Source organism: Topomyia yanbarensis, chromosome 1 (genome assembly GCF_030247195.1).
Source record: "Topomyia yanbarensis strain Yona2022 chromosome 1, ASM3024719v1, whole genome shotgun sequence".
In the NCBI taxonomy this organism is placed as follows: Eukaryota; Metazoa; Arthropoda; class Insecta; order Diptera; family Culicidae; genus Topomyia; species Topomyia yanbarensis.
Window position 1 is genome coordinate 155,727,506 of NC_080670.1, and position 27,152 is coordinate 155,754,657.

A 27,152-nucleotide genomic window follows, 5' to 3' on the forward strand; every position below is an offset into this window, starting at 1 on the left:
TGTCTCTGTTTGCATCGAAGCATGCCTTGCTACTTGTTTGGTTTCATTTGCCTTGCTATTTATACACTTGTTCGTAGGTCTATGATGATAGAGAAAAAGAGAAGGTGTTTTTGTATGTGTGCTTCACTGTCGTAGGCATTGTTTTAGCTGTTGCGGTTTCTGATTTTGTTAGTTCTGTTTCTTTTTTGGTATTTCTCTTATCACCTCCGTCGCTTACGTTTTGCTATTTGCCTTCAATAGTATTCACAGTTCTGATTTCTATCTGTTTGTGTTGATTTTTATATTATTTATGTTTTTTTTTCATTCAAAGAGACAAAATACAAATACAAATGCACGCACTTTTACATATAAATATTTCTTTTAGTGTTATTTGTTATATACGGTCACGTTTAAAAAATCAAAACAAAATGCTAGATGTAAATTGTGTTCCAATTATCTTCCCTCAACGTTTCCATTTTCCTTTAAATTTGATTTGAAAAATTTAATAAATTCAATCTGGGATTCCATCTGCATTCTTTAAACTTTTAGTTATTTCGAGCGTCAGTTCGATTATCAAAGAGATAGAGAAGAAAAGATCTTCGACGAGTGTACCAAGCTAAACTTTACTTCAAAAATGCTTACGTACACTGTTAATAAAGAGTTCTAATTGCTAATGCATGTGTGTGTTTAGTGTAAGTGTTTCTGTATAATTAAACTTTATGTGTGTTGCTAAACGAATTGTTGCTTTTCTACTTTTGGTTGTCTATTTGCATTTCTTCACTGCATACAATAACAAGTGAGTCCTTCTTGTTAAAGGTAAAAAACGAATATTCAAAAATATATTTATATTAAGAGATCCTTTGTTCTATTTTATTTAGCGTGGTTGGTTGGCTGTCGATTTTTTTTTCGCGTAATGTGTTTTCTAGCAGGAGGGATTTTTGTTTTTTATTATATTTCACTCCGACGGTGAAATTTGGTTTTGAACTGGGAAAAGTGCGCATATTGGAAAGTTAAATGGTGCAATGATTCTTGATTTTATCTTTACATATTTGCTTTCACGATACACTATGTATGTTCAATGTTTTTAGTTTAAGTAAACAATTGTTTTGGTCAGAGAGTTCTCCGTTCGTAACTGTTTGAATACTGACACCAGAAAAAAAAACTTTAAGGCAAAAGTATTGCGCATAATCAAAATTAAATGGTTTGTTTCTGTGGAACAGTTACAATCTAAATATCTGTCAGGGTGGGAGTTTATGGTGTGCGGTTTGCATGGATTTCTTGCTTGTGAAAGTTTGTTGCCTCAGTAACAAAAGAACAGCGGTAGCGATTGAAGTAAGCAAAATGAGAAATAAACAATAACGATGTGTATCGTTTGGCACTTTCTATACTGTTTCTGATTGTTATTGTTTTTATACCTTTTCAGCAGTAATATTGTTTCGGTGGCTTTAAATTATGTCGTTTATTCGAAAGCGAATCGGTGATTTGTCGTGGATTATTCATAACACTTGAAAGCACACTGACAATGTGAAGGAATGGTAAACAGCTCTTTTGAAAATTCTAAAAGGAGTAAATTATCATATTATTTATTAATTCATAATAACGGGCAAGAAATTTTTTCAAGAGATCTCCAAAACTTTAACAGTTTTCTGCACACTGTACTTTATATTCAATGAATAGGAGTCATATAATCACATATGAAAAATCGTGGAAAAAAAACATCGTCCATGTTGACATTGGCTGCTTCTATAAATTGAAAGCTGTTAATTGAATTACGCAATGAACTCGTACTTATACCATAATAGGGATTACGAAAAAAGTTCAGTTGTATTTACTATCCAAATGCTTCGCACCTTTATTCCTTTCCTGAGTCGACTCTATTACTTGAAAGCATGCATCATTCCTGTGAATATGTTTAGCATACAACCAGTATAGGAAACTTTTCGGATGCATAATTTAAATGTTTTCTATCGTAAATACTGAGCAAAGGGCATATTCCAACACAAGAGTAAGAAACACGTCTTATATCAAGTTTACATTTAGAACGTATGCTTGACAGCAGGACAAGGGTTCCGGAGCATGTGTCATGTATATGTATACGCCTTGGGACGAGAAATGTTTCTGCATGTCTGTGGAAAGTGTGTATGTGTGAGCTTTGAAACAGGGAATATGTTCTCTGTGGTGATTTAAACTTTTAAGCATTTTTTTATATTTCTAATCATTATCGTACGAAAAATGATAAAATGATGAAAAATGTTTTTGGTGTACCTCAATGCCTACAACGACGGTTATCTCAATGCCGGCGTATACGATCGATCAGCAACTGAATAACTAAATCGTTGTTTAATTTTTATTTTATATACCTTCGTTACACCAGCATTTACTCGAGCTTAGTTTCTCTGTTTTATCTATAACTTGCATTTAGTTAACTTGTTTCTTAACGTATATCTTTTACGAATAACAAAAAAAAATGTTGCTCAAAAATGAACTTATATACATAAACGTAACCAGTAACATATTGGTAATATTTTGGCATCCTACAAATTTTGCTAAACGCAAAATAGAAACAGTTTTGACAAATACCTCATAACCCTGCATTACATCCTATTTTCTTCTGTTCATTAGCATCAATTCAACGCAATTCTTATCTTACAAATTATGTCACATCTAAGAGTGCTTGATTTAAGTTCACTTATCTCGACGAAACACTTTTCAACTAGTGTCAGATTGGACAAATACTTCGATTACACAAAAAGTAGATTACTGAAAGTCGACTTCTATATCCTTTAAAGCAATCTTCCACAATTTTTCGCCAACTCTGTGATCAGTCTGTAGTGTGTTATCTAAACATGTTTTAAAGCTTTGTTGTCTATAAACCGAGAAAATTCGCTGGTATGAATCCGAAACCGGTAAGCAGGAGAATAAATGTGCGACATGAGAGTGTTGCAATAGTTCAAAACAAAATTTTTAATTACCTACAGTTTAAAATGTGGAATTTGAATTGTGAACTATAATGTGTTAGCTATTTGCTTGAAATTCGTTCGAATTAATCTGATTGAAAACGTTTTTCTATCCGCATGATATCGAATCAATTTATTGCTCAAGCACGACACAATCCATTCATTTCACGTGCATCATGTTTACGATTCAGTTTGCCACTCCCTCAAAACGTTGGTAACGGAATCCTTTGCACCTTTACACATCCAATTCAGAGGGTTAATGGAATTTCCTTGTCAGTCAGCTACTGTTTTTACAGCGTACTCATTGAAGTGGATCAGCTGACCTTCGGTTTAGTGAGAAATTCATATTCCTCGATAGTAACCGCAGCTGCGGTCGTGTACAACTCGGAATCTCAGATGGCAATACGAGTAGTATTTCGATAAAATGCCAGTATGTGGGTTTCCTGTTTTTCCTGTTGATGTTTGTTTGCGAGGGACACAGCTTAATAAGAAGGATTTTTATAGACGATACGTCCGCAGAACCTGGCACTGGCCAGTATGAACGACACCTGAAATAGAACGAGAAATTGAAAAAAAAAAGTTACTATCTATGCAACTGGACAGAAACGTGTCAAGGACATTCAGCGCCTGCAGCCACGGCAGATTTAACAGCAATTGTACGGCACAAAACTAATTGGCAGTGGTATCGTATCAGTATGAGATTGAGACCTATTTCAATGAAACATTGCAAGATGACGTCATTTCAGTTAAAATGCTCGAATAATTGACGGCGAGCTTGTTTGCATGGTGTTAGAATTCAAAAGCATTTCGGACCAAGCTTCTCTTACTTGGTGGAATCAAATATTTCCAAAGTGCATGTGAACAAGCTCCCTCAACTGCAACAACCGATTCCGGAATCGGTTGTTGCACTTGACATACTGATTTCAATCAGAATTCCGAACTGATTCCGGAATGGATTAACTGAGTCAGGGCCCCTGGACACTATTGAACTAGGGAGCCCCAATAGTTGAACAGACGTAAACAGAATAAGAGTAAATGAATGATGAATTGGGTAATACCAGGCCTTTGCCTCTAGCGTTTAATTTTTGGTTCATTATTGATTCGCCGATAAGTAAGTTACGGTCACTCGAAATGTCAAACCCCACCATGACGTTCTACTGACATCATAAATACGGGCACTCATTTTTCTGTCGACTAAAGGTATAACGCGGTATATAAGGAAAAACAATCGATCCAAAAATAAAACTTATAAAACAACAATTTTCATGGATATTGGCGGTGATTAATCCTGACTACCACCGAGGGATTGCTCTTCCTATGATCATTCTCAGGGATAGACCGTTCCAACATCAAATTATGGTCTTGTCAAATTTTGGTCTTGTCAAACTGCAAATGACGTGAAAACCCAAGATGGTACCAGATAAGGTATAGGCATACGTAAAGCGAGAGTTTTGGTTTTACGATTGGCAAGATCGACATTGCGTAAATACTGATTCACTTCCCAAAAAAGCGGTTAATAGAAAAGAAATTAATTAAAACAATGTTTTGAATATAGAATATAGTGCTTTCAGCCTCTCAAAGCTTTTGCCACCAAAAATATTATTGTACACACATGCATACACCTTATGCAGATTATCTTGAATCTGTTTTGCGTTTGTAAAATCTGCCACTCTTCTTATTCTTATTGTCGCGCTTATAATAAAATCTCACATTGCGGGCGTCTGAAAGGCGCATCAAATATAGCCGCAGTTGCTCCGCAAGCAGATTTCAGTGGAGCTTTATTTTTCTGCCAGCTGTGTGCTTTTCGAAAGCTTCAAGGAAAAAGCTGCCTATACATTTATATAGGCGGCTGTCACGCGCCTATCTCAATTGAGCTTTCATATAATCGCATATCGAGCGATTATCCTGCAAGGCACAATATCTAGACCCTCGACTACCACTGGAAACTGATAGAAAACCATATTTGTATATCGTGCAGACAGAGGGGAGTTACCGTACGGAACAATGGGATTAAAGCAGACCTGCAGCGGCAGGGATGACCAAATTGTCTAGTTGGTATCAATTACACGAAAATCGTGGGACACCATATGGTCAATAAAATACATGCGAATAATGTCGACCGCATGTCACAATGATTGGTTTATTGAACTTAATTATATTAGCATAAATATTTATTTGAAGCTTAACCCTCTGGAAGTCGCGAAAATAGCTCACTGAATGAGCACCCGCTAGCGCTCTAAGACTATTTCGCTATATTTTCAGAGCAGGTATTATAAATACAATTTTTAGCTAGGTCTTGTGGACCGGTTGCAATAACACCGTACCACACCATCAAAAGTAGGTCAGTCCGAAGAAATGCAGTATGAGATATTTTCCGGGTTCAGACGATCTCTCAAGTTGATATCTTCCGATCCTGCACTGGTGATGATCATGGACAACAACAACAAGTCCGTCTACCACATCTCCGATCATGAATGTGGCGGATCATACAGCAAAATACTGAATGGGTTGATGTCCGACCAAGACCGCAGTGAATGGTGGATGGTACTAGTCCTGAACAGGGAACAACGATCTATTTGAATAGGTGCGGTGTCTGACACAACAGGTTCTACATGGGATTTGTATTATAACGGAATTTTAGAAGCAATGCTAATTGTATTCTCTTAAGATTGAACGGAGAATGGGGCTGTACCAATATTCTACATAAGCTGATAGATTTTCATTAAGATGTAACATTGCTTTTTTCGTTTTCGGTTATCGTACCATTGTTCGTTTCTCCTTAAATCATAGCAAATTTTGAGGAAATCAAGATTTTCGAAATCACGAAATTGTACGTTTCATTGATATGTTTATACAACAAAACGCATTACGGCCCCATATATTTTACGAGAATGCTGTGTTCAAGTTTTTCAGTTGCGCTCTGAACGATCTTTTGAAATTGCATTGCATTTCTAATTCTATAAATTGTCCCGTCCCTGTTCACAAGTATAGTGTATATTTAAGAGATGGCGTTGCTTCGGCTAACGTGAATTAAAATGTGTGGGAAAAATGTTGAAAGTTAGGTATTTGGAGAAACTACAATATTATCCCTTAAATGCATACTGTAGCCATTTGCAACATACCGAATTCTGTGATAGAAAGCCTCAACAAGAGGTAAATATCGTATCCATGTCGAAGAAATAGCACCACTGAAAAATGAGTTACATGCATTTAAGAGTTATAAATCAACATTTGATGCAGAAAAAATATGGGAACAGTTTGTAGAAGTTTATTTAGGTATTTATTTAAAAAAAATCAAATAAAATCTAAAAAAAAACTGTTTTGCGCCGATACATTCTATCCATTAGTTTCCACCAAGTGAAAAGTTGAAACTCTTTCTCTCATAACTCTCTATATCGACAGATTCCGTTGCTTGTCTCCGTTCATCTTTCCTATCAAAATATCAGGTGAAATGTAATAAGCGATTCGAAAACCGATTGAGTCAGAATGCCCTCTAAGAACGGTTGGTTTCAAAATCGTCCAAAAGGACGTTCGTTGGACCAATTTGGACAACGTCCAAATAACCATTCAACAAACGTCCATCGTTGGACCCGTGTTGAACGATTTTGAAACAATTTTTTGGACGACTCCACGGCTTACATATACTAGGCTAAACATTTGACGAGTGCGCGTCATAGAAATCGTCGGTGAAAACAATTAGACGAAATTCATTTATTGTTTGCTGCTAACGAATGATCGGCACCTGATAGATCACAAGGAAGCTATGCCGACGTCCAAAACCTTGTCTGGTAACAGGAAATTACGATGAGATATGTTTTCTATGGCATGCAACCAAATTTCTGATTTTCGCTAATAATCATAAAGATGCATTGATTATCCACTGTGTCTAGAGTAATTATGGCGTAATTTACGTCATGAATCCGTTGCATATTATTTTTTTTTCACCTTAAGAGCTCAAATGTTGTCAATTAACATCATTCGAGAAATCCATTTGTTTATCTCAACGATTTCTCTGACGTCACCGACAACTGTCAATTCGCGGAGTAGCAAGCCTCGTTTCTGTGAGCCGTGGGACGTCTCAGTGGGTGGGTTGTGGCATTTGGGTTGGAATTCCAACAGAAATCAGCCCACATATCGAATCTTATCCGGATGTGTTGTACTGGAATAAGGTTATATTTTAGTGCTGACATCTATATGTCATCATGAAGAAGCTTTTGTTTCACGCATATTGCCGCAAGATGTTCATATTATTGGAATAAGCGTTTCTTGGCTAAGAAGAAAAAAATAGTGGAGTAGATTTACCGTTAATTCACAATACGAACTTCTTTGTCCACACCAGCAAAAAATTCTACGCACTTCATGATGCGTTCAACGCTGTCTTCTTAAACAATGCTCTATCACTGACGTAAGCTATAGCTATCCAGCTTTTTACGTGCCATAACGGCGGCCTAAATTGTTCAGTTCGTAATACGTTTAATGGCCCTTTTTTGACAATAATCGTTTAGGACAGCTTGACAGCAACGCCCAGTTGAAGATGTTGGGCGACGTCTTTCAGCAGATTTTCGATTTTTTTAAAGTTCTGGAAAGAAAAGGAATAGGCCTTCCTAACGGTATGCTATGTTATTGTAAGAAATATTGCACGATTTTAATATAAAAATCGCTATTTTTTAATTTTTGTTTTGAAAAATATGCAAATGGTTCATTATTTTCCCAAAGACACGTCCGCTATTATGGGTTTTCATGACGCTTAAGGGGTGTCTGTGGCATCGACACTATGATCAGCACTGCACCATAGCGATTATGTCGAAAGTGCATTTTTCGCCTGAGTCCATGTGCGAAAACTCTGAATTGGGAAAAATTTAATAACTTCGCCATTTTTAGACCGATTTTTATTATCAAAATGGGGGGTGGACACTATATTTGGTCAATTCAATAAACTCTAGCACATTGTAATTATTTTTTTTTATTTTCTAGAACCAAAATTATTTATGCTTAGTCATGTTTCTTCACAGGGCGTGATGTATTTAGAGCATGGAGCTCTCTTCATCATATTCATTGCTTCACTTTCTAAGCCATGGTGTTGAACAGAGAATGGGCAAAAATCGAAAACGAAAAAAGCAGTTTTTTCACGTCGTGTGGTAGATCTTAATAAAAATTAATCAGCAGTACTGTTACAACATTCTACATATGCTGATTAATTTTTATGAAGATCTACCACACGGTGTGGAAAAAAACTGCTTTTTTCGATTTCGATTTTTGCCCATTCTCTGTTTAACCTTAACACTCCCCATGTTAGAGACATTGCCAGAGCGAAGAACAGTTCACTTTAGGTTGTTAATTGAGATGCAGCAATTTCCCCCCTTTTCTAACTGAAGCTAGATAGCGATATCAATCCGGGTTATTGACATTCGTTGACGTTCGAGGTCTAGTCTGAGGGACGATCCATATATGACGTAGCATTATTTGGGGGAGGGGGAGTTTTGTATTTTGTGATGATGTGTGACGTCAGGGGGGTAGGGGGTCATGTAATGCTACGTAGGGGAATAGGGGTTGACCTGGTGTTACGACAATCTTACCCGTTTCATCTAACATCGTTTTTTTTTTAATTTTTTTAATGTTTTTTACGGGTCAGAGGGTTAACGTCAAGCTACGTAATTACCAGGGGGATTTAGAGGCTTGTGACGAAATGCTACGTTGGTGGAGGGGGGAGGGGGTGTTAAAAATAACTTAAAAATGCTACGTCATTTATGGATGGTCCTTCATGTAAGCTGAATTGTTCTTACTGAGCAGATTAGTTCAACGAACATTGTCAAAATTAGAACTAATGACATGTGAAAACGCTGAATAGCGAATGGCATCTGGTCGGTGTTAAGTCAGACCGAACTGACATTTTATTGATTTCGGAAAAAACGAGCTAGAAACGCTGCATCCTTTATGTTATCTTTCGAAACTAATTTATGGCATATTTCTTATTTATGGCAACAGCTTCCAAAACTGACAACAGATGAAATTCTTGATCCAATCATTGTCTCGCGTTTTGAAATTTTGTTAGCTCTAACTAAATATCGGTGATAGATAGATTCAGTTTTTTTTTGCTGCCGTATCGATTTTTTACTAACAGCGAATTCTATTTGCAGGACAACTTTGTGAGAATCCAAAGAATCTTTTCCATTTCGATTCATATATAAATATCTACATAATTATTGCCATCTTTCAGCAGATATTACAAAAGGTTGTTTTCGACATGTATCCTACTTATCTTCGGTTATATTTCTGAAATTACCTAAGACATCTTTTAAACTTAAAATACATTTAAGATTTTCGAAAATATGTGGACTGGTTCTCTTACAAAAATCGCGAAAAAGTTTCTTTTCTACTTCCTAAAGTAGGTCATCCCGTTAATTCGATCGATTGTCTTGTTTTCGCATCGTAAAACGTGACAATTTTAGAATTCATAGCGAGTTAGTTGTTCGCGAATTCAGGAACACTATCAGCCGTGCCATACGAGAGCTCATGATCAAACACTAAACTCATCTTGCAGGCCCGTAGCCAGGAGTTTATTTCGGGAGGGGCTTAAAAAAGTATTGTATAAAGCTTTTTTTTTAATTTCGATTATAGAGGTTTTAACCTTGTGGTTATTCGCCTCTTTTTGGGTTAAAAAAATTTCTTTAGAAAAATTTCTAACCCCATATGTGCGGGATTGATGAACGAACCGTGATGAGCTGCGTACAAGGCAATTGATTTACCAACTACGCTTTACCCGCCCCTGCATAAAGCTTTTAGTTCTAATTACTTCATATTGTCACTAGAAACAAAAACGAAAAGCCAAATCTAAGACAATCCATGTTCTTTGTCACAAGAAAGACTGTAGTACATTATTGATGTTAAATTTGATTTTTATTATTTATTTTTATTTACAAATTACAATTTACTCTCGTTGCAACAATGGATATTCTAGAGTTCTCAGTATTTATGCGCTAACCGAATATGACAATCCTTGACGGTGCTGGAAAACGCAAGGTGTTCTAAGCTACACGTTTAAAAGGTGTAGATGACGCTAAATCGAAATGAGTAGAAAAATATCCATAAAATGTTCGATCGAAGAGAATGTCGAAATTTGCACAAAATCTTCTGATTTAGCAAACGAATTGTAGATGGTTCAACTTCTATTTTCTTGATCTGGCGTCCTGTAACTATTACCAGTTCTAATGCATATGCATTAGATGCTAACATAATTTTTTGACATACCCCAGTTAGGAAGGAGGATCTTTGGTGATCAATAGGATCAAAATATATGGGTCATTCCGCGTCTGATTTACAATCAAAATTTGAATTCCTTCCAATTTTTTTTTCTTGCATTCATTACCTAAAATAATTGACACGTATCTTTTATTTTGGCTGAATATGATTTTTTTTTCAAGTTATTAGTTTTTGAACTTTTGAAGTTTATAACATTGATCATTTTTCAATCACTTATAACTCGGAAACGATTCGATATATGAAAAAAATTAAATAAAAAAGTTGTGTACTCAATGAGCTTACTGAAAAAAAATGCAATTTCTTTATGAAATTTGCAATTGTTTGAAACAAATTTAATTTTTTTTAAGTTGGACCAATTTTTTTACTTATTATTTTCTTTAAATATTAAGAATCATGTTAAAATAATTGTGCAAAAATTTGGGAGTGGATATCAAAATACTTTGCGAGATATTACAATTATAAACTTAAAACAAGGCAATTTTACACCAAACGCCTAGTGATAGGCCTATTGTAATTGAAATATCTCGTAAAATACTTCGAATTTCTTTCTGAAATTTGTACATAATCTTCTCGATATAATTATAAACTATTTGAAAAAGCTAAAAAGATTTTTTTGGCTCTACCCTGAAAAAAAAATTATTTGTTACTAATATTTGCATAATACATAAATTTTTTAACAAAAACAAATATTACAAAAAAAAATCCGCCGAAATCTTTCGAAAACGCAGCTTTTATTATTTAATGCTTTTTTCCAGAAATCTTATAGTTTCTCAGTTATCAGGGAATGAAAAATGTCCAATTCTATTAAATTTATAAAACTTTAAAAAATCACTATATTATTAAAAGTCGATATTTGTATGTATATGATTTATGGACTCCCAAACGGCTTGACCAATTGCCGTAAAAATTTATGCATAGTAGGAATTTGTTATGGAGCGTGTTTGTGTGCTATTGGTGGGGATTATCTGCCTCCAAGATGGCGCTTCGGAACAAATTGTGTTTTCCTCCTATTTCGTTGAAAGTCGCATCAAAAAAAAAAAATCAAATTCAGCCTAAGTAAAAAAATCGTGTCTATAATTTTCAGCTAAAGAATGCAAAAAGACTGGAGGGAACTAAAATTATAGTTGTAAATCGTGGAATGACTCGCATTCTGCAAATTGAAGACTTTTTTTGGGGGTATTCTAATGTTAAAAGCATATATTTTTTTAAAGTCCCCCGAAATCAAATTTATTTTGATTACATAACTATATTAAGAAGATTATGTGAAAATTTCAGAATGGAACTCGAAGTGTTTTATGAGATATTTCAGTTATAACAGGCCTTTCACTGGGCGTTTAGTGTAAAATTGCCTTGTTTTATGTTTATAATTGTAATATCTCGTAAAGAATTCCACTGCCAAATTTTTACACAATCTTTTTAACATAATTTTAATACTTAAAGAAAATAATAAATAAAAAATTTGGTCCAACCTTAAAAAAATTCAATTTGTTTCAAGTAATTGCAAATTTCATAAGTTATATAACAAAAAAATTGTGATTTAATTTGGTAAGCTTATTTGAAAACGCCATTTTTTTTATTTAATATTTTTTTCATATATCGAGTCGTTTCCGAGTTAGAGATTGAAAAACTTCAATTTTATAGACTTCAAAAGTTCAAAAGCGAATAACTTGAAAAAAATATAATATTAAGCCAAACCAAAAAATACGCGTCAATTATTTTTAGCTAAAGAATGTAAGAAAACATTTTGGAAGAAATAGAAATTTTGGTTGTAAAACTTACGTGGAATGACTTATGTATTTCAATGATTTAATCAACTAAAGGTAACTGCCCGGAATTTAATCTATTCAAGAAAATTGTCCACAAATCGAATGAAAATCACTTAACACAGTTACTACTATCATCTAATTTACGTAAAATTTTACTAAATGCTTCATTGCTGACAACATAACTAGAAACTATAAATGTGAACAAGCTCAATAATTTCAGCATCTTTTAATTTCGATACATAGAAGGGAATACATCGCACTTACTTCCCCTTCGATTTCAATTTATTGATTCCTTTTTGCTTTTTTTCTCCGTGATGTCTTATCATCTTATTCCATAAAGACCAAAAATAAAACGAAAGACTGTAATATAATGAAAACATGAAATCGAAACAATAATCCCACCTTATTGACTTATAGACTCAACTAGTTACAACATTTTAGTCGCTCTCCGTGATAACCTACTGATGTCTGATCAATCTATCGACACGTCGTTTTCAAACTTACATAGGCATTAATTATAAACCATCGAAAGCGACTAAAATGCTGGTGGTGGTTGCAACATTTAGTTTATTATGGTTGATTGACTAATATGTGGTTTAGCATCAATTGATCAATTGACATCCGAAGGAAAGTAAGTCACGTCAGTTAGTCCTACCGCTACTGTGTACGTTCATATAAACAAAATTAGTAATATACGATTCGTGGGTTGATGAACACCTCAGGAAAACCGCTGGTTTACCACTTTTTGGCTTGTTTACTTTTTCACGTTTTTCTTGCTTATTGTTCGATTTTCCAGACTAACAGTGTTTCAATACGGCCAGCATTCCTCACATAAAATGAAATTGAGTGTCAATAGAAATACTATTGCATTAAAATGATGCGAAAATAAAAAAAAAACTGTCGTCTCGGCTACAACTATGTTATCAGCTAATTGAAATGTTTTTGTTTAGCACGCTTGAGTGAGATGCCTGACGTTTATATTAAGCGTACAGTGCTCTAATCTATTACAAAAATCCAATTTGCGTATGATTTAACTAACTTTCTTTATTCAGGCCAATATCTAGCATAAAATGAGTTTTGTTAGATGCCATTACTAGCGATAAATGTAAATTTTGGGACAGTTTTTATACTCAGTTTTCAATGAAACTCCCAATTTTTTATTATATAATTCGTTTATTTGAGTCGGTTCAATGCGTTAGCTAAATGAAGCCTTGAGCCTTTAACATATTTCCACGATGTAAACAATGAAAATGATAAAACGCTAATGGTTGTCCAACAGATCTCGTGCGATTGACCTGTTTACTGACTGAGAAATATTTTTCATAACCAACCGCGTCTTGGTGGTCGTTCATATCTATCATGTACACTTCCGTATTATTATCGTGGTAACTGCCATGTCCACTGTTAATTTTGAGATACTAGACGCAGTTTTTGCCGTCAATATTATATGAACAGCAGCCACAAATTTGGCAATTGTTTGTTTTTCAGGTAATCGTATTGGAGACTATGGATGTGCAAAGATGTAACGTGTATAATGATACTATCGCATTGCGTTTTGTACATGCAGGGTCAGCTAGGACGAAATCCTAGCTGACCCTGCCCGTCTAATTCCTAGATGTGTCCTTTATAATAAATTCCATTTTTTCCAAATGTGACAGGAATCTTTTAATGGCCACGGTTCAAATAAGTTAAGTTTGTTTATTGGGGCTTTAACCTCCTGGTCGTTCGCCCGCGGTTCAAGTAAGTGGTATCAGATCTTGTAGCCGAACATTGATTTTCTCATCATCCATATATATGAGAATCAACCACGTGTTACAAGTTGCAAAATGACTGGTTTCGCCTGGGTTTATTTGTTCAATAACATAAGTACTGAATGCCTGACAAGGTAGAACTCGTTAAAGGCGAAGTTCGTAAGCATAACCTCTATTTTCACCTTCAGCAAATATTTCCCATCATGAAATTCGGTTATACAAAAATTCCGGAAGTCAATAGCCTCCACGTTTGGCTGGAGCACCACTTCTTGCTTCTGCGATTCAATCATCCGACGGATCACCCCAGCAAGAATTAAAGTAACAGTTTCTTTTGTTCTTCCGACGAGTCACACAATATGAAAGGAAGTGTGTTATCAGACTCGGCATACTGAGTAGATATCGTGACCGATGTCTTCGGTGGCTCGAAATAGTAATCTTCCTCACCATTCTCCCATTAATTTGTTGAAACCAAACAAGATACAATTTTTTTACGAGATACCGAAAAACATGTTGCTTCTTAAATTTATTTTTGAAAAATTTCGGGGGGGGCTTTAGCCCCCTAGCCCCCCCTCTGGCTACGTGCCTGTCATCTTGCATTTTATATTACTGCCAGTCGATCTGAAAGATATTTCACACCAGGGTGTAATTTCAAGTTGTAATTAGTTTATCATTTATTCATATCCAATTATCGCTTCGATGGCATTGGCCTTGGCACTCTATTCTGGGTATAAGCAGGCCATTCTCGATCATAAGGAGATAACAAAATTATATCAGAAATGTGTTAGTAATCAGATCGATTTAGTTATCAAATAATGAAAACTATACCAACTATCGTTGATGTTTAGATAGCATCTACACAGAAAAAAAAACATTTCGTAATTTTAAATTTAATTTCATGCACATATTTGGAGCATGAATATAAATGTAAAGTCTAGTTCCACCACAAATACACACAACTTGTTGTGCTTTCTTCAACGAACTTTGTTATAATTTTACACGTTGATTGAAAATTACAGTTTCATTAAACGGGATAACAATGCACTTTAATGTGTTTTTAATCCAATATTTCTGTAAAATAAATGACATGTAATATCACACGAACAAAATTGTAAAATCATATGCTTTTTAATGCTCCCATTGAGTGCATTGAATTCAACTTAATTTTCAATCAAATTTTTCATTCAAGCTTTGTATGTTTACACTCGTATTGATTTACATGTCGTTTAAATTTCATTATTTTTTGGTGTGTATAACACGTAGCAGTACAAAAGAATAAAGGAAACTTACCATCAATGATTGATTTAGGCCATGGTGTCCTTCACACCTCTCCGATCACGAACATGCAATCCTTGGACGGGAACGGATTCCCCAACAACATTACTCGTATTCCCCTCGTATTCAGTTACTTCACAGTCACCTTTTGTTGGTTTACTTTCTCAACTGATGCTCGTTAATCATTGCATGCTCCGTGATAACAAACACTTAGCATCACTTTTCGGCGTTCAACGATTACAATGAACTCTGGGCAACACTCGTTAACTTATTTACTTCCGTGCCATTGTCATCTGGTTTCAGTTTACTGCTTTTGTTGTTCCTATGTTTTCCACATGGCCAGATTGAACTGCTATCCGAGCCATTACTCAATCACCAGTGCTCTATTGACGCGACGACATTCCGCCAATATTTATCATGTTCAATCTGAGTTTGACACCTGATTTGTTCGCTATCCTCTTCAACCAACCGCCTAACCACCCACTCACGATTAATTTTATCATGCTTTGCTGTATGTGTGTAGCTGAGGGCTGGTGTGGGTGTGTAACGGAAACGAAACCAGCTCTCCGGTCACGGATATTCCCAGCAAGCGAGCTAATCAAAACCAAGAGCCCGACATGCTGAGTCGTTGAACCAAAATTGAATGGCACTTCACCGTTCGGTCCATCCTTCTGGAAGGAGGATCTTGATAATGAGGATGAGGCAAACATACCAGTGGAATTGAACTGTCCGATAGTGTGTTGTGGTTGTGGTGCTGCTGGAATACGGCTGGAAACCATGGCGTGAGGTTGACGACAAAGACTCGTTGTAACTTTTTACGGCTTGTCACCCCGCCTTAAGTTCGGCTATTGCAATTGCTTCAAGTCAGACCAGGCGGCGTGGTTGGTGTTATGAAAGTTGCGAGGTTGATACGGATAGTTTTCTTACGCAACACGCACCATTTCAGTGGAAAGGATTGGACGAACGACATCCAGCATGGAGAAAATAACACTGTAGAACTCGCGATTCCGATAATGATGATGCGATAGTCGATGGGTCGCTAGGAAAGTTATCCATCCTCAGTGTTTCGACTACTTCTGTGGTTAATAATAAATTTTGCTAAATACTTTGGCGCTTTAGATTCAATGCTATAAATAAAAACAAATCTTGTGGGTGATGATTGGTATTCTTTTTGCACTTGGTTTCTGTTTTGCCTTCGACTGAGCCCATACAACGCAAAAAGTGGGCGCTGATGACAGCTCACATTGTTTCTTTGATTATCTTTTTCTTTTGCGAGAGTCATTTATAATGCTAGCCAATTATTTGCTGCTCGTTCATTTCCACAATAGTAGTAGCTTAAGTGAGTGGGATTATTGAACTTGTTCTGGAATTTTTGCAACTGCTGATTCAAACGTTTTAGGCAAATGGTAATAGAAGTCATGTTTGTCTTGAACAACGGTGGTAAATTATGATTTTCATGGTAAGCAAATATTTAAACATTATATTTTGAATACTTAGATAAAGTGGAGAAGATTAAACCTCTATTTAGTTTAGGTCATTCACCTAAGTGATTATTACAATACGGTCGTGATTCGCTGGTTGAGCCACATCATCTGTCCAACTAACGAATTTGGTTCGCTAGTTGGACCGAAAATGCATCTGCTAACATCTCTAATTAAAGTCAGTTTGATTGTCAAAGTGAATTTTACGCGAGGTTTTGACATCCAGATGCTTTTTAGATGGACAATGGTCCAACTAGCGGAGGTCCAACTAAAAAGCGGTAAAGCAGTTAAACAGTGACCAACCAGCGAATCACGACTGTAGTCACAGTAAACGAAAGAAAGTAAACCAAGCGTGCGTATTTTCGCACAAGGACGAGATCGGGTGGTGTGTTATGACAGTTGCGATACGTATACATACAATAAAGGGTAATTTTCTCACGCATCACTCACCATACACACTAAATTTTGATTGCCGAAAATTTTACTGAATTATGCCGAGTTTAAATAGTAGCAATATTCCCAGCAAAAAATATTTCGCTGAAATTACAGCAATTTAAAACTGTCGAAATTTGCTGAACTGTCAGTTTCATTTGCTGAAACTCAGCCAAATTGGTATTCTTTTACTGATTGTTTCAGCAATGGAATTCTATAGATTTGCTGATGTTCCGCAAAATAATGAGCTGCAAAAATTTCAAAGCTAGACTCTTGGCAAATCCTATTTTGCTGGAAAGTTTCAGCAAAATATTTTGCTGAAACAAATTACAAAAAAATGATGTGTGTTTGGACGAACGTTTAAAGCAATAAATTGGGTTACTTTTCATATCTGCTCAAGATATTATTTTGTTGCAGTTTTCATATTTTCTGCAAACAGTGTCCCTAGAATAAGTCGCGATGTGACCCGCAATTATGATTTGCTATCAGGATCACAAGCGTGTAGTGAAGGCGCTTAAGCGAAATTCCAATGCTCCGGTCAGGGATGTGGCCCAAAAGTTGAATCTGTCCAAGTCTTTCTTTCAGAGAGCCAAGGACCGGGAGGGACTGCATACGTACAAAGTGCACAAGGCTTTGAATCGTAACGAACTGCAAAATACGGTAGGAAAGTTACGGGCCCGGAAACTGTACACCTAGATCCTGACGAAGCATGATTGTCTCATCATGGATTATAGGACTTACATCAAGGTGGACTTCCGGCAGCTTGCTGAGCTCCTCCTCTTTACCGCCTAGCACAAGTTTGATATTCAGGAGGAAGTAAGGAAACAGAAACAGAAGTTTGACAATAAATACATGATTTGGCAAGCGATCTGCTCATGTGGCAAACGGAGTGCGCCGTTTGTGACTACCAGGACTGTAAACGGGAATATCGACCTAAAGGAGTGTCTACAGAAGCGTCTGCTTTCTCTGTTGAAACAACACGAGGGCCCTACGATCTTCTGGCCAGATCTAGCTTCGTTCCACTTGAATAATGTTGTCTTGGAGTGATACGAAGCCAACGGGGTCACTTTCGTACTCAAGGACATGAACACCCGTAACTGCTAAGAAGAGTGAGGATTGACACGAGTGGTACGATTTTCCAGAAATCCGTTGAGCCGGTTGACTTCTCTGATGACGTGTGACACGCAAATTTTGGACGACACGGCGTATGAATCACGAATTGGAACCGTAGCTGGGAGAACAACCCATCGTTCTCACAGCAAAAATTGGACAGCCATGGTGGGCTGGGTATGTCGTCAGAATGACAATCAACAACCTAATGCGGCGAAGAGGTGCACAACGAGCAAGCTGGATCGATCAAGTTGAAGAACCAAGCCCTGTGAGGCTGGTGATAAATAACCATGGGCCGAATTAACTGGAGACTGCCTCTTGATACTGCAATAGTCATTGCTATCTTACATTGATACATGGAAAGAGGAATACTATAGGTGGGGTATGTAAAATTCAAAGTACGCTAGTTGGTAGCAGTTAGAATCATTATCCGCAACTCTAAAATTGAGAATTTTATTCGCTGGAAACATTCCGGATAGATTTGACTGGGTTATTTCTACATCCCACAAGAAAAACTAATGTAAAAAGCGATGAACCAACCGTAATTTCAACCGATTCCTTGTCAGTCCTACGGGACTTCGTATCAAGAACTTCAAACCACCCATTCGTACAGGCCATCGTGTCCCGCCGATCACACTGTGCTGGATCCCTGGTCATAGCGGCATCAAAGGGAACATAGATGCCGACCGGCTAGCCCTACACGGCAGACGTGCAGTTCGAATTCCAGAAGAAATACCATCAATCGACATATACATAGAGGTCAACACGAATCTGCGGAACGGATTCACTAACCACTGGCAGAGATCCGTGGCCTCGCGGAGGTCAAGGGAATTGCTGAACGCTAGTCTGACCGAGCCTGTTTAAAAAACCAGCGAATACTCTTCCGACTCCTAGTGGGACACACTAGAGGTACTCACACCCACACCTTCTCTAGAGAACCAACACCAGAATGTACCACACAGGACTCTCTGTAGAACACCTCCTATGCAACTTTTGGGAACTCGAGAACTTTCGGCGACGGCTGGATCTGGCGAATTCTGTCCTGTCCAAAGACCCAGTCCGGGAGAAAGTACTTCTTCTATCTTTAAAGGACGCTCGCCTATACGACCATATCTGAGCCAATTCGACCAAACGTGGACCCTCTGCCACACTTTCGCCGCGTCCCTTACCAGTCAATTCCAATCAATCCCACCACTAGCGGAACGCAACCGACTGTGGGCCCTCTGTCACACTCCCACCGGGTGCTGGAGAGGTCTCCCACGGCCCAGATCAGCCAATACCGAACTTTCGAAGACATCTCAACAGAGCAAATCCCCACCAACACAACTCAGATCAGTCAAGACCGAACCCTCGAAGGAATCTCAACACAACACTACAACCACACTATCAACGGCCCCTCTGCCACACCCTTGCAGTGCTGGAGATGCGATGAGCCAACCTGGAACAACTACAGAAACCCGAAGTGAAAACCAACCAACCGTGAGTCCTCCGCCACAACCCGGCTGGATGCTGGAGAGGTCTTCCTCGACTTCGTCAACTGAATAGACAACCAACCCTTTCAAGAGAAAATATACCAAAAAAGAAAAAGGAAAGCTTTTAGACTGTAGAATGAAATGTAACTAATACTATTGTAACATCAATCATACGGGCGAATGACCAATCGGTTAAAACCCCCAATAAACAATAATATTAATATTTTAAAAAGAACTCTCGTAATAAAGGGTGTTACGATCAAAAATTGGTCAACTTCAACTTGACGCATTTTATTTTCATCGTGCATTAAAAAACAAACACACCCCTCCTTTTAGAGATGTATGTGGGTAACATCATGCCTACTGTTTGATTTTGATATTTGCTGTTCAGTTGTGAAAATGGCATCGAAGCAAGCGGAGCAACGAAGCAAAATTTTGTTCGCGCATCGCAAAAATCCGAGCTACTTGCACGCCAAGTTGGCGAAATTGTTGAATGTGACCAAATCAACTGTCAACCGATGTAATATAATTATTCGGCAGACATTAATCGATAGCCAGGAAAACTGAATCGGGGAGAAATCGAATGCCGGAGGTTACAAAAATGAGGAAAAGTATCGTCTATAACCGTACATCGAGCTAAAAACGAGCCGAAAAGCCGACTTACAAGAAGCCGGGGGACACCAAATTGTGACTATAAGACGAAATTTGATTGCGTTGTATAGGATGACGAAACCTGCGTCAAGACAGATTTTAAACAGCTTCCTGGACAGGAATATTATATGCCAACTCTGAAGAAGAAAGATGGCGCATTACGTTTTCGAGTTCACAAAGAAATATCTCGGGTCTAACCACTGGCAGAGCAACATTTACATCGCAACCGGGACCATCAACTAGGAAATGTATGTGCAGGATGTAGGATATAAGTTCAATACTAAACGTTTCCCACACCGAAGTACAAAAACAGTAATGAAACAAAGATAACTCCTTAATTTTAAATTCAAATAACAGTGTAGATAAAACGGGAAGCTTGCGCAGCGACCGGGAATTCTAGGATATAAGTTTTGTTCGGAAAGATTCCTACACCTTAGATCGAAAAAAATAATAAAACTCTTTATTTAATGCATTCGAATAACAGTGTAAATAATGCGATGTTTGTACAACGACCGGAAACAAGAAAAAAAAGCAAATAAAAAAAAAGAGAGACAGAAAAGCATGAACGGATGAGAGCTTCGTTAGCCTGCATCTACCCACACTACTTTTACAGTAAACGGCAAGTTACGGCGGATAGCCTAGAACAACGTTTCTATAGTCTACCGATCGCCAGCATCTAGTTTAACCTGGCTGTCCGCCATTTCGTTTACTGGGTAATAGACTGCCCAGAAAAATAATAAATTTTTGAAAACTCAATCGGCCCACCTTTGAGTCGATTCCTAGTCCCACCAGGAGTACTTGCTCCAAATTTGAAGCAAATCGGACAAGTCTAGCTACCGGACCAACCTGCTTGAAGTTTGTATGGGATTTTTCGACAATTTACATGGAGAAAACCATCTTGCTCACATTTTCGCCGCTAGGTGGCACTGTATACATCAGATTATCACCAAAAGTGAAACTTAAGAAGATAATTTTATTATCTACAACTTTGTTGAAGACTGTAAAGCGATCCGACTCCAATAGGAAAAGTTATTAAACTTTTAACGAAGTGATGTCTGAGTCAGTTTTGCATGGGGCCTAGCAGTGCATGATAGTGTATCAGTACTAGGTTCTAACAAACTAAACATTTTTGTGGATTAATGGTTAGATTTAGCTGAATAGTATGTTCGGAAGAATTGCAGTACATAATACGAGTTGTGTTTTGGTTAGAAAATTTTAGTTCAATCTGTGACCGCATAGATGGCGCCAACACTAACTTTTCAACGGAGAGAGATAGAGTATCGAGATGTTTGGAAGAATTACTGCAATATTCTTGTTCTACAACTTTGTGGAAGACACCTAATTTCTATCTCTCTTCGTTGAAAAGTTAGTGTTGGCGCCATCTATGCGGTCAGATGTGGAACTACAATTTTCTAACCAAAACATAACTCGTATTATGTACTACAATTCTTCCGAACATACTATTCAGCTAAATCTAACCATTATTCCATAAAATGTTTAGTTTGTTAGAACCTAGTACTGATACACTATCATGCACTGCTAGGCCCCATGCAAAACTGACTCAGACATCACTTCGTTAAAAGTTTAATAACTTTTCCTATTGGAGTCGGATCGCTTTGCAGTCTTCAACAAAGTTGTAGATAATAAAATTATCTTCTTAAGTTTCACTTTTGGTGATAATCTGATGTATACAGTGCCACCTAGCGGTGAAAATGTGAGCAAGAGGGTTTTCTCTATGTAAATTGTCGAAAAATCCCATACAAACTTCAAGCACGTTGGTCCGGTAGCTAGACTTGTTCGATTTGGCTCAAATTTGGAGCAGACACTCCTGGTGGGACTAGCAATCGACTCAGGGGTGGGCCGATGGGGGTCATTTTTTTCTGTCACTCTACTGGGTATAGACTGCGAGAGCAACGAAGAGTGAATGAGAGCAATTCTGGTAAAGAGAAAGTGAGAGAGATCCCCTCGCCATTTTGGGCTAACGCAATCGCGAGCGTGTTTGCACAGGCATTCAGTATTCGATCTTTGAAGCGTTAACACGTATGGTCTTGCGGTGCGAATAAAAAAAACAAAATGGAGGCCAAAAAATACGACACAGGAGTGTGTGGAAAAACGTATTTCGCCTTTTCTCAAGCAACCCAGTTGTTCCGTTCTGTTTTGGACGGATTTGGCATTTTGCCATCACGGAAGAAGGTCATGGAGTGGTATGCCGTGAAAAAGGTTCAAGTGGTGCCGAAGGACCCTCTCAACACGTCAATGCTCCGCCCATTAGAAAAAATATTGGGTAATCGTCAAGCGGAACCTCAAGAAGACGCGAAAAACAGTTGCCAGAGAAATGCAGCTCAAGGTAAGCTGGCGTTCTACAGGAAAAAAGTAGCTAAAGAGGCTGTGCAAAACTTGAAGGAAGGAGTCAAATGAATGGTCCGGCAATTCGCTTTCGCAAAAAAGGAAGTTCGCATGAATATTTTTTTCTGTATTCTGTATGAATTTAACTTTCCAAGGAAACATGATATAATTTTCCAATAAAAAGTTAGACCGATTTACACCCATTCTTGTTTGACCAACTTTTGATCTTAACACCCTTTATACACATCGGATTATATTCCCTCTTTTACGAGCAATTCATATTTCCGTGTATTTTATGTCCGAGGAATTTTCGTTTCTGAAGAACATCGTCGGCCAAATTTTCTTTCATTAAGTGTGAGCTCATGATCAACATGTCACATTGACTCTTTTGAATATGGTAATTTGGCTGAAACAAGAAATGAGACTCGAGCAACGACTCGTTTAGCGGTTCTCACGTTAGGACCACCAATTGCGTTACAGCTTTGTCGGCTTCCAGAGATGACCATGATTAGTTCTATATTTAACGAATGACCCACTTCCGAATAGAAGTGATGCCGAGCTGCTTGTTCGAAGGCAATTTCGAACTATTATCGTTGTTGAATTGAATCAATCATGAAAATCAAGTTCGAAGAAACCTAACCAGGTTGCTGCCATAAAAAATGAAATGTTTGATTCAAGCTGCATAAATGTTGAACAGCTAACACTACTACCAATTGTATAAAACAGTATCGGTTAATGCCGATAAAACTTAACAGAACTCCAAAGCTCTCATACCGTACCGTGACCTGCTACCGATCGTTAGCTTTGCTTTAGCTTTAAAAGTACACTCTAGCCAATTTTAGAGTTTGTTCTTCTTCTAATTACGTTGGTCAACAAATCCAAGAACATTCTCATCCAAAAAGGGGGTTTCCTAAATTACGCTACACTTCAAATATAATCATAAAAACTAAGATCGTGATGGTCATTTTTTCCCTTTTACTAAAAGCAACAAGTTTCAACTTTCACACATCTTAAACGCCTAGCAGATTCACGTGTTGCTGTGTCACATTCTATTACTTCTTGCTCTTCACACCTTTCATTTAAGATTTGCTTTTGTTTGTTTGTTTTGGTGATGTTATATGGTACAATTATGCGCGTAAAGTAGTTTATGTTTTTGTTTACCTTTTAAGTATATATAATCGTTTCTATCTAATATGGTGACGATGTAGAGTAAGATGCGATGTTTATTCTTTGTTTTTTTTTGTTCCTTCTGCGTGTATGTGTGTAAGTTTGCATGCCTGCGTGTGTAGGTTTGCTTTTGCTTCAATTGTTGTTGCTGCTCTTGCTACTGTTTACTAGTTTAGGCTCACTCTCGCTAATATTCATTTAACCGATTTCGACCGATTTCCGTATCCTTTAATCTTGTTTTTGAACATGGCTGTGTGTTTAGTCTTGATTCTTTCTCACTCTAACAGCAGATTCGTGTTTCGGGTTCTATTTACTTTTTTCTCTTTAGCACAGCACTATCGATAGTTATGCGTTAATAGGTTCACTATGTTGTTTTGGTTTGCTACCTCTCTGGCAGTTTAGAGAGACGAGATTTTTAAATACCATCAGCCGTTTATCTCGTTTCATTTTCTTTCTTTCCGAACCATAGGCAATTTTCAATTCGTTTCTATTGACTACTTCCACTTGATTAGCTTTTGTTTTCTTGTAAATACTTTAAAACATGAATGATAGAGAGAAGTTGAGAAATGTACTTGAAAAACGGGAGAGATACTAAACTGTCACATGAGTGAAATTGGATTCTTCAAACATGCTGCTTTCATTACATACCGTTTTTTTATTTTTGTTTTAAATTGGGTTTTGTAAAAAATGCAAATGTTGTTTTGTTAATAATCTTTTCTGCTTTTTTTGTGTTTCTTTTGAGAAATCGAGGTTTGCTTCCGTCGAAAATGTGTGTAATTACCGTTAATGTTTAGTTTTTTTTTTCTTTAAAATTTCCTCAATATATTTTCTATGAAAATATGTTTGCGTAAGATTTTGCTTCCCCTGCGGCTGATTGGGAGTGTTTTTTTAAAAGCATTGTTCTCCGCCACTTGCTTTAGCTATTCGTTTCGTGTCACCATTGATTCATGTTTGCTTTACGTTTTTTCCTTGGTTACAGAGATATTAGAATCTTTAAACTATTTTTCATCATTAATTTATTATTCAACGAACAAGTATATGATGTAGTGTTTTCCTTCTGAATTGAAATTAAACAAAAGTTCATGTTAGTATGAAACATTACCGTTACCATGAACGCCGGAGTGGCTCTCTCTAGACTGGGATTTACTTATGGTTCACAAAATCGTACTGCGTTGCCGTGTTGCTGAAGCTACCGTTGCGGCTACCGTGAAAGTGCACATTCTGCCACTTGTTGTCCTTTTTGTGCCATACCCGGGTCTCCTCGGTCTGCACGGTATGCGGGTGACCTTGCTTGTCAACGTACTGTGTTAACCGTACGTACGCGATGCAGGCCGTGTCCTCTCCAAAGATGTGCACGTGTGGATTTAGGATGGTCGTGTTAATCGCCTTGTTGTTCTTTCCAAGCACATTTTCAAAGTTGAACTTGTGGAAGTCCATACCCTCGATCAGATTGCCCAACGCTTCTGGTTCGAATGAAGTTAAATGGGGATCGCAGATCTTGGTGTACGTCTCAAAGTCTCCGTTGTTGATTGCCTCGATCAATTGTTCGGTGATTTTGATGATTTCCTGTCGACGTGCTTTGCAGTCATCATCTTCGACGGTAGTGCTCGAGGAATCGGTCGATTCCTTTACCTGCGAGCCTTCGCCCTTTTTGGCAATCATACTCTTGCTGGAGAAATTTCTGGTTGCTAGCATCGTGGTCAGTATAGCACCTTTGAGTTTGCGCCGGGCGTTGAACTTCTTCAAGCAGTCCACAGTCTCCTGTCGATGCACCACAGATGCCACACGCTCTCGTTGGCAGATCCAAGGATGCTTCAGTGCTTCAGCCGCGGTGATTCGTTTGTAGGGGTTAACTGTTAACATTTGGTTGATTAGGTTTTTTGCTTCCGGTGTCACCGTGTCCCACTCAGGTGACGGATAATCATATGTACCAGCCTTGATCTGCACATACAGCCTATGTTGATCTTCATCCCAGAACGGCGGATAACCGACTAGTAGAATGTATAGGATAACACCACATGCCCAAATGTCGACCGCTTTGCCATACGGTTCCTTCTTTAATACCTCAGGTGATAGGTAACCAGGCGTACCGGCAAATCCAAACCACGCCTGTTGGTCTCCCTGAACTTCAATCGCTAAACCAAAGTCCGCCAGTTTCACTGCTGCACCCTTGGCCTTGCTAGCTAACAGTAGATTTTCAGGCTTCAGATCTCGATGCACGACTCCATTTTGGTGGCAGTGGTTGACAGATTCCAGAATCTGCTGTATACAGTGCGATGCATCAGCTTCTGAATAGAACTCACGGGCTACAATGTCCTCAAATAACTCTCCACCAGTCACCAAATCGAACACTAAATAGTGGTAATTCTCCTCCTGAATACTGTCGTGCAGTCTAACAATGTTAGGATGCTGCAATTTGCGGCATATCCGTGCCTCTCGTTCCAACTTCTGAAAGTCTCGCGAGGTAAGCTTCTTTGTATTGATAATCTTAGCAGCGAATTCGAATCCAGTCGATTTCTGCACACATCGCTTTACGATCGAAAATGCACCCTTTCCTAGCTCCTCCTTAATTTCGTAATTATCCGAAAACCGGGTACAAGCTGGCTGGGCAGCCATTTCGTTCAATATATTGGCGAGAATTTTGCCCAAATGCAATTAAACAATAACGACTAATCGAGCACTACCCCTTCCCTCTCAATCGTCCGTTGGAGATAACAAAACACCCACCCACGATAAATTACACTCACTATGGGCCAAACAGTTAGTTAATCACGTTTCAAATCTTATATAACGATGAACGATTATCTTTCGGGTATCTTCCACTACTGCTGATGAATCTTCACCAAAGTCACGATCCACCAGGCACGTGCACTGTCAGTTAACAGACACGCCACGAGAACAAACCCCCACTACACGGCTCCAAAAACAACACACCCCCGGATATGTAATCTATTCCGTTGGTAGCTGCTTCCGTTTTTGACCACAAACACTCGAAAATTTCGTCTTCGTCGTAGCACTAGTCGATTTAATTAATGTGGGAAAGGACCGTTCAGCATTTCTCATATTTCTTCGGCCGGTCGAAAATCCTGCGTATCGTGTATCCGTCCGTGTATTGGCAGGGTTCCTTGACACCGACAGGGGGTTGTCTAGTGGGCGATGATTTTTCTCATTAAAGAAGCCGCAGATTATTGGTTCAATTCACGAGCTACAGCTCGGCTACCCTTGGCTGCTAACTACTCTCTAGCTGGTTGCGTCTGGAAGAAGAAGGCAGAGAATAATAGAGAAATTAGATATCTACTAAATACATCGCTCGTAGATGGATGGTGATGGTTTTTTTTTGTGTGGGCTGTACTCCGTAATGGTATGATTAAGGGATTTGCTGTAAATTAAGTCGAGCCAATCACCCGAAGAGCTTTGTAGCCGATTTTGCGACAAGACAACCGATGTTCAGTGATTGGGATTGGAGAGGCGGAGATTTTGGACAGTTGCGAATTGTTTCATTAATTGA

At 37.9% G+C, this 27,152-nt stretch overlaps 1 protein-coding gene across 6 annotated transcripts in view; it reads right to left on the bottom strand.

Moving 5' to 3' along the window:
* Positions 1–499: 499 nt before the first annotated feature.
* Positions 500–27,152, bottom strand: part of LOC131678665 (calcium/calmodulin-dependent protein kinase type II alpha chain) — a 115,668-nt gene continuing 89,015 nt past the window's right edge. For all 6 annotated transcript variants that reach the window (XM_058958934.1, XM_058958913.1, XM_058958942.1 and 3 more), the window contains 2 exons: positions 15,001–26,898; positions 500–3,484 (listed from right to left, as the gene is read on the bottom strand). In XM_058958934.1, coding sequence (XP_058814917.1) covers positions 24,788–26,260 — 1,473 coding nt within the window. In that variant the 5' untranslated portion in view covers positions 26,261–26,898 and the 3' untranslated portion in view covers positions 500–3,484; positions 15,001–24,787. The remainder of the gene's footprint in view (positions 3,485–15,000; positions 26,899–27,152) is intronic.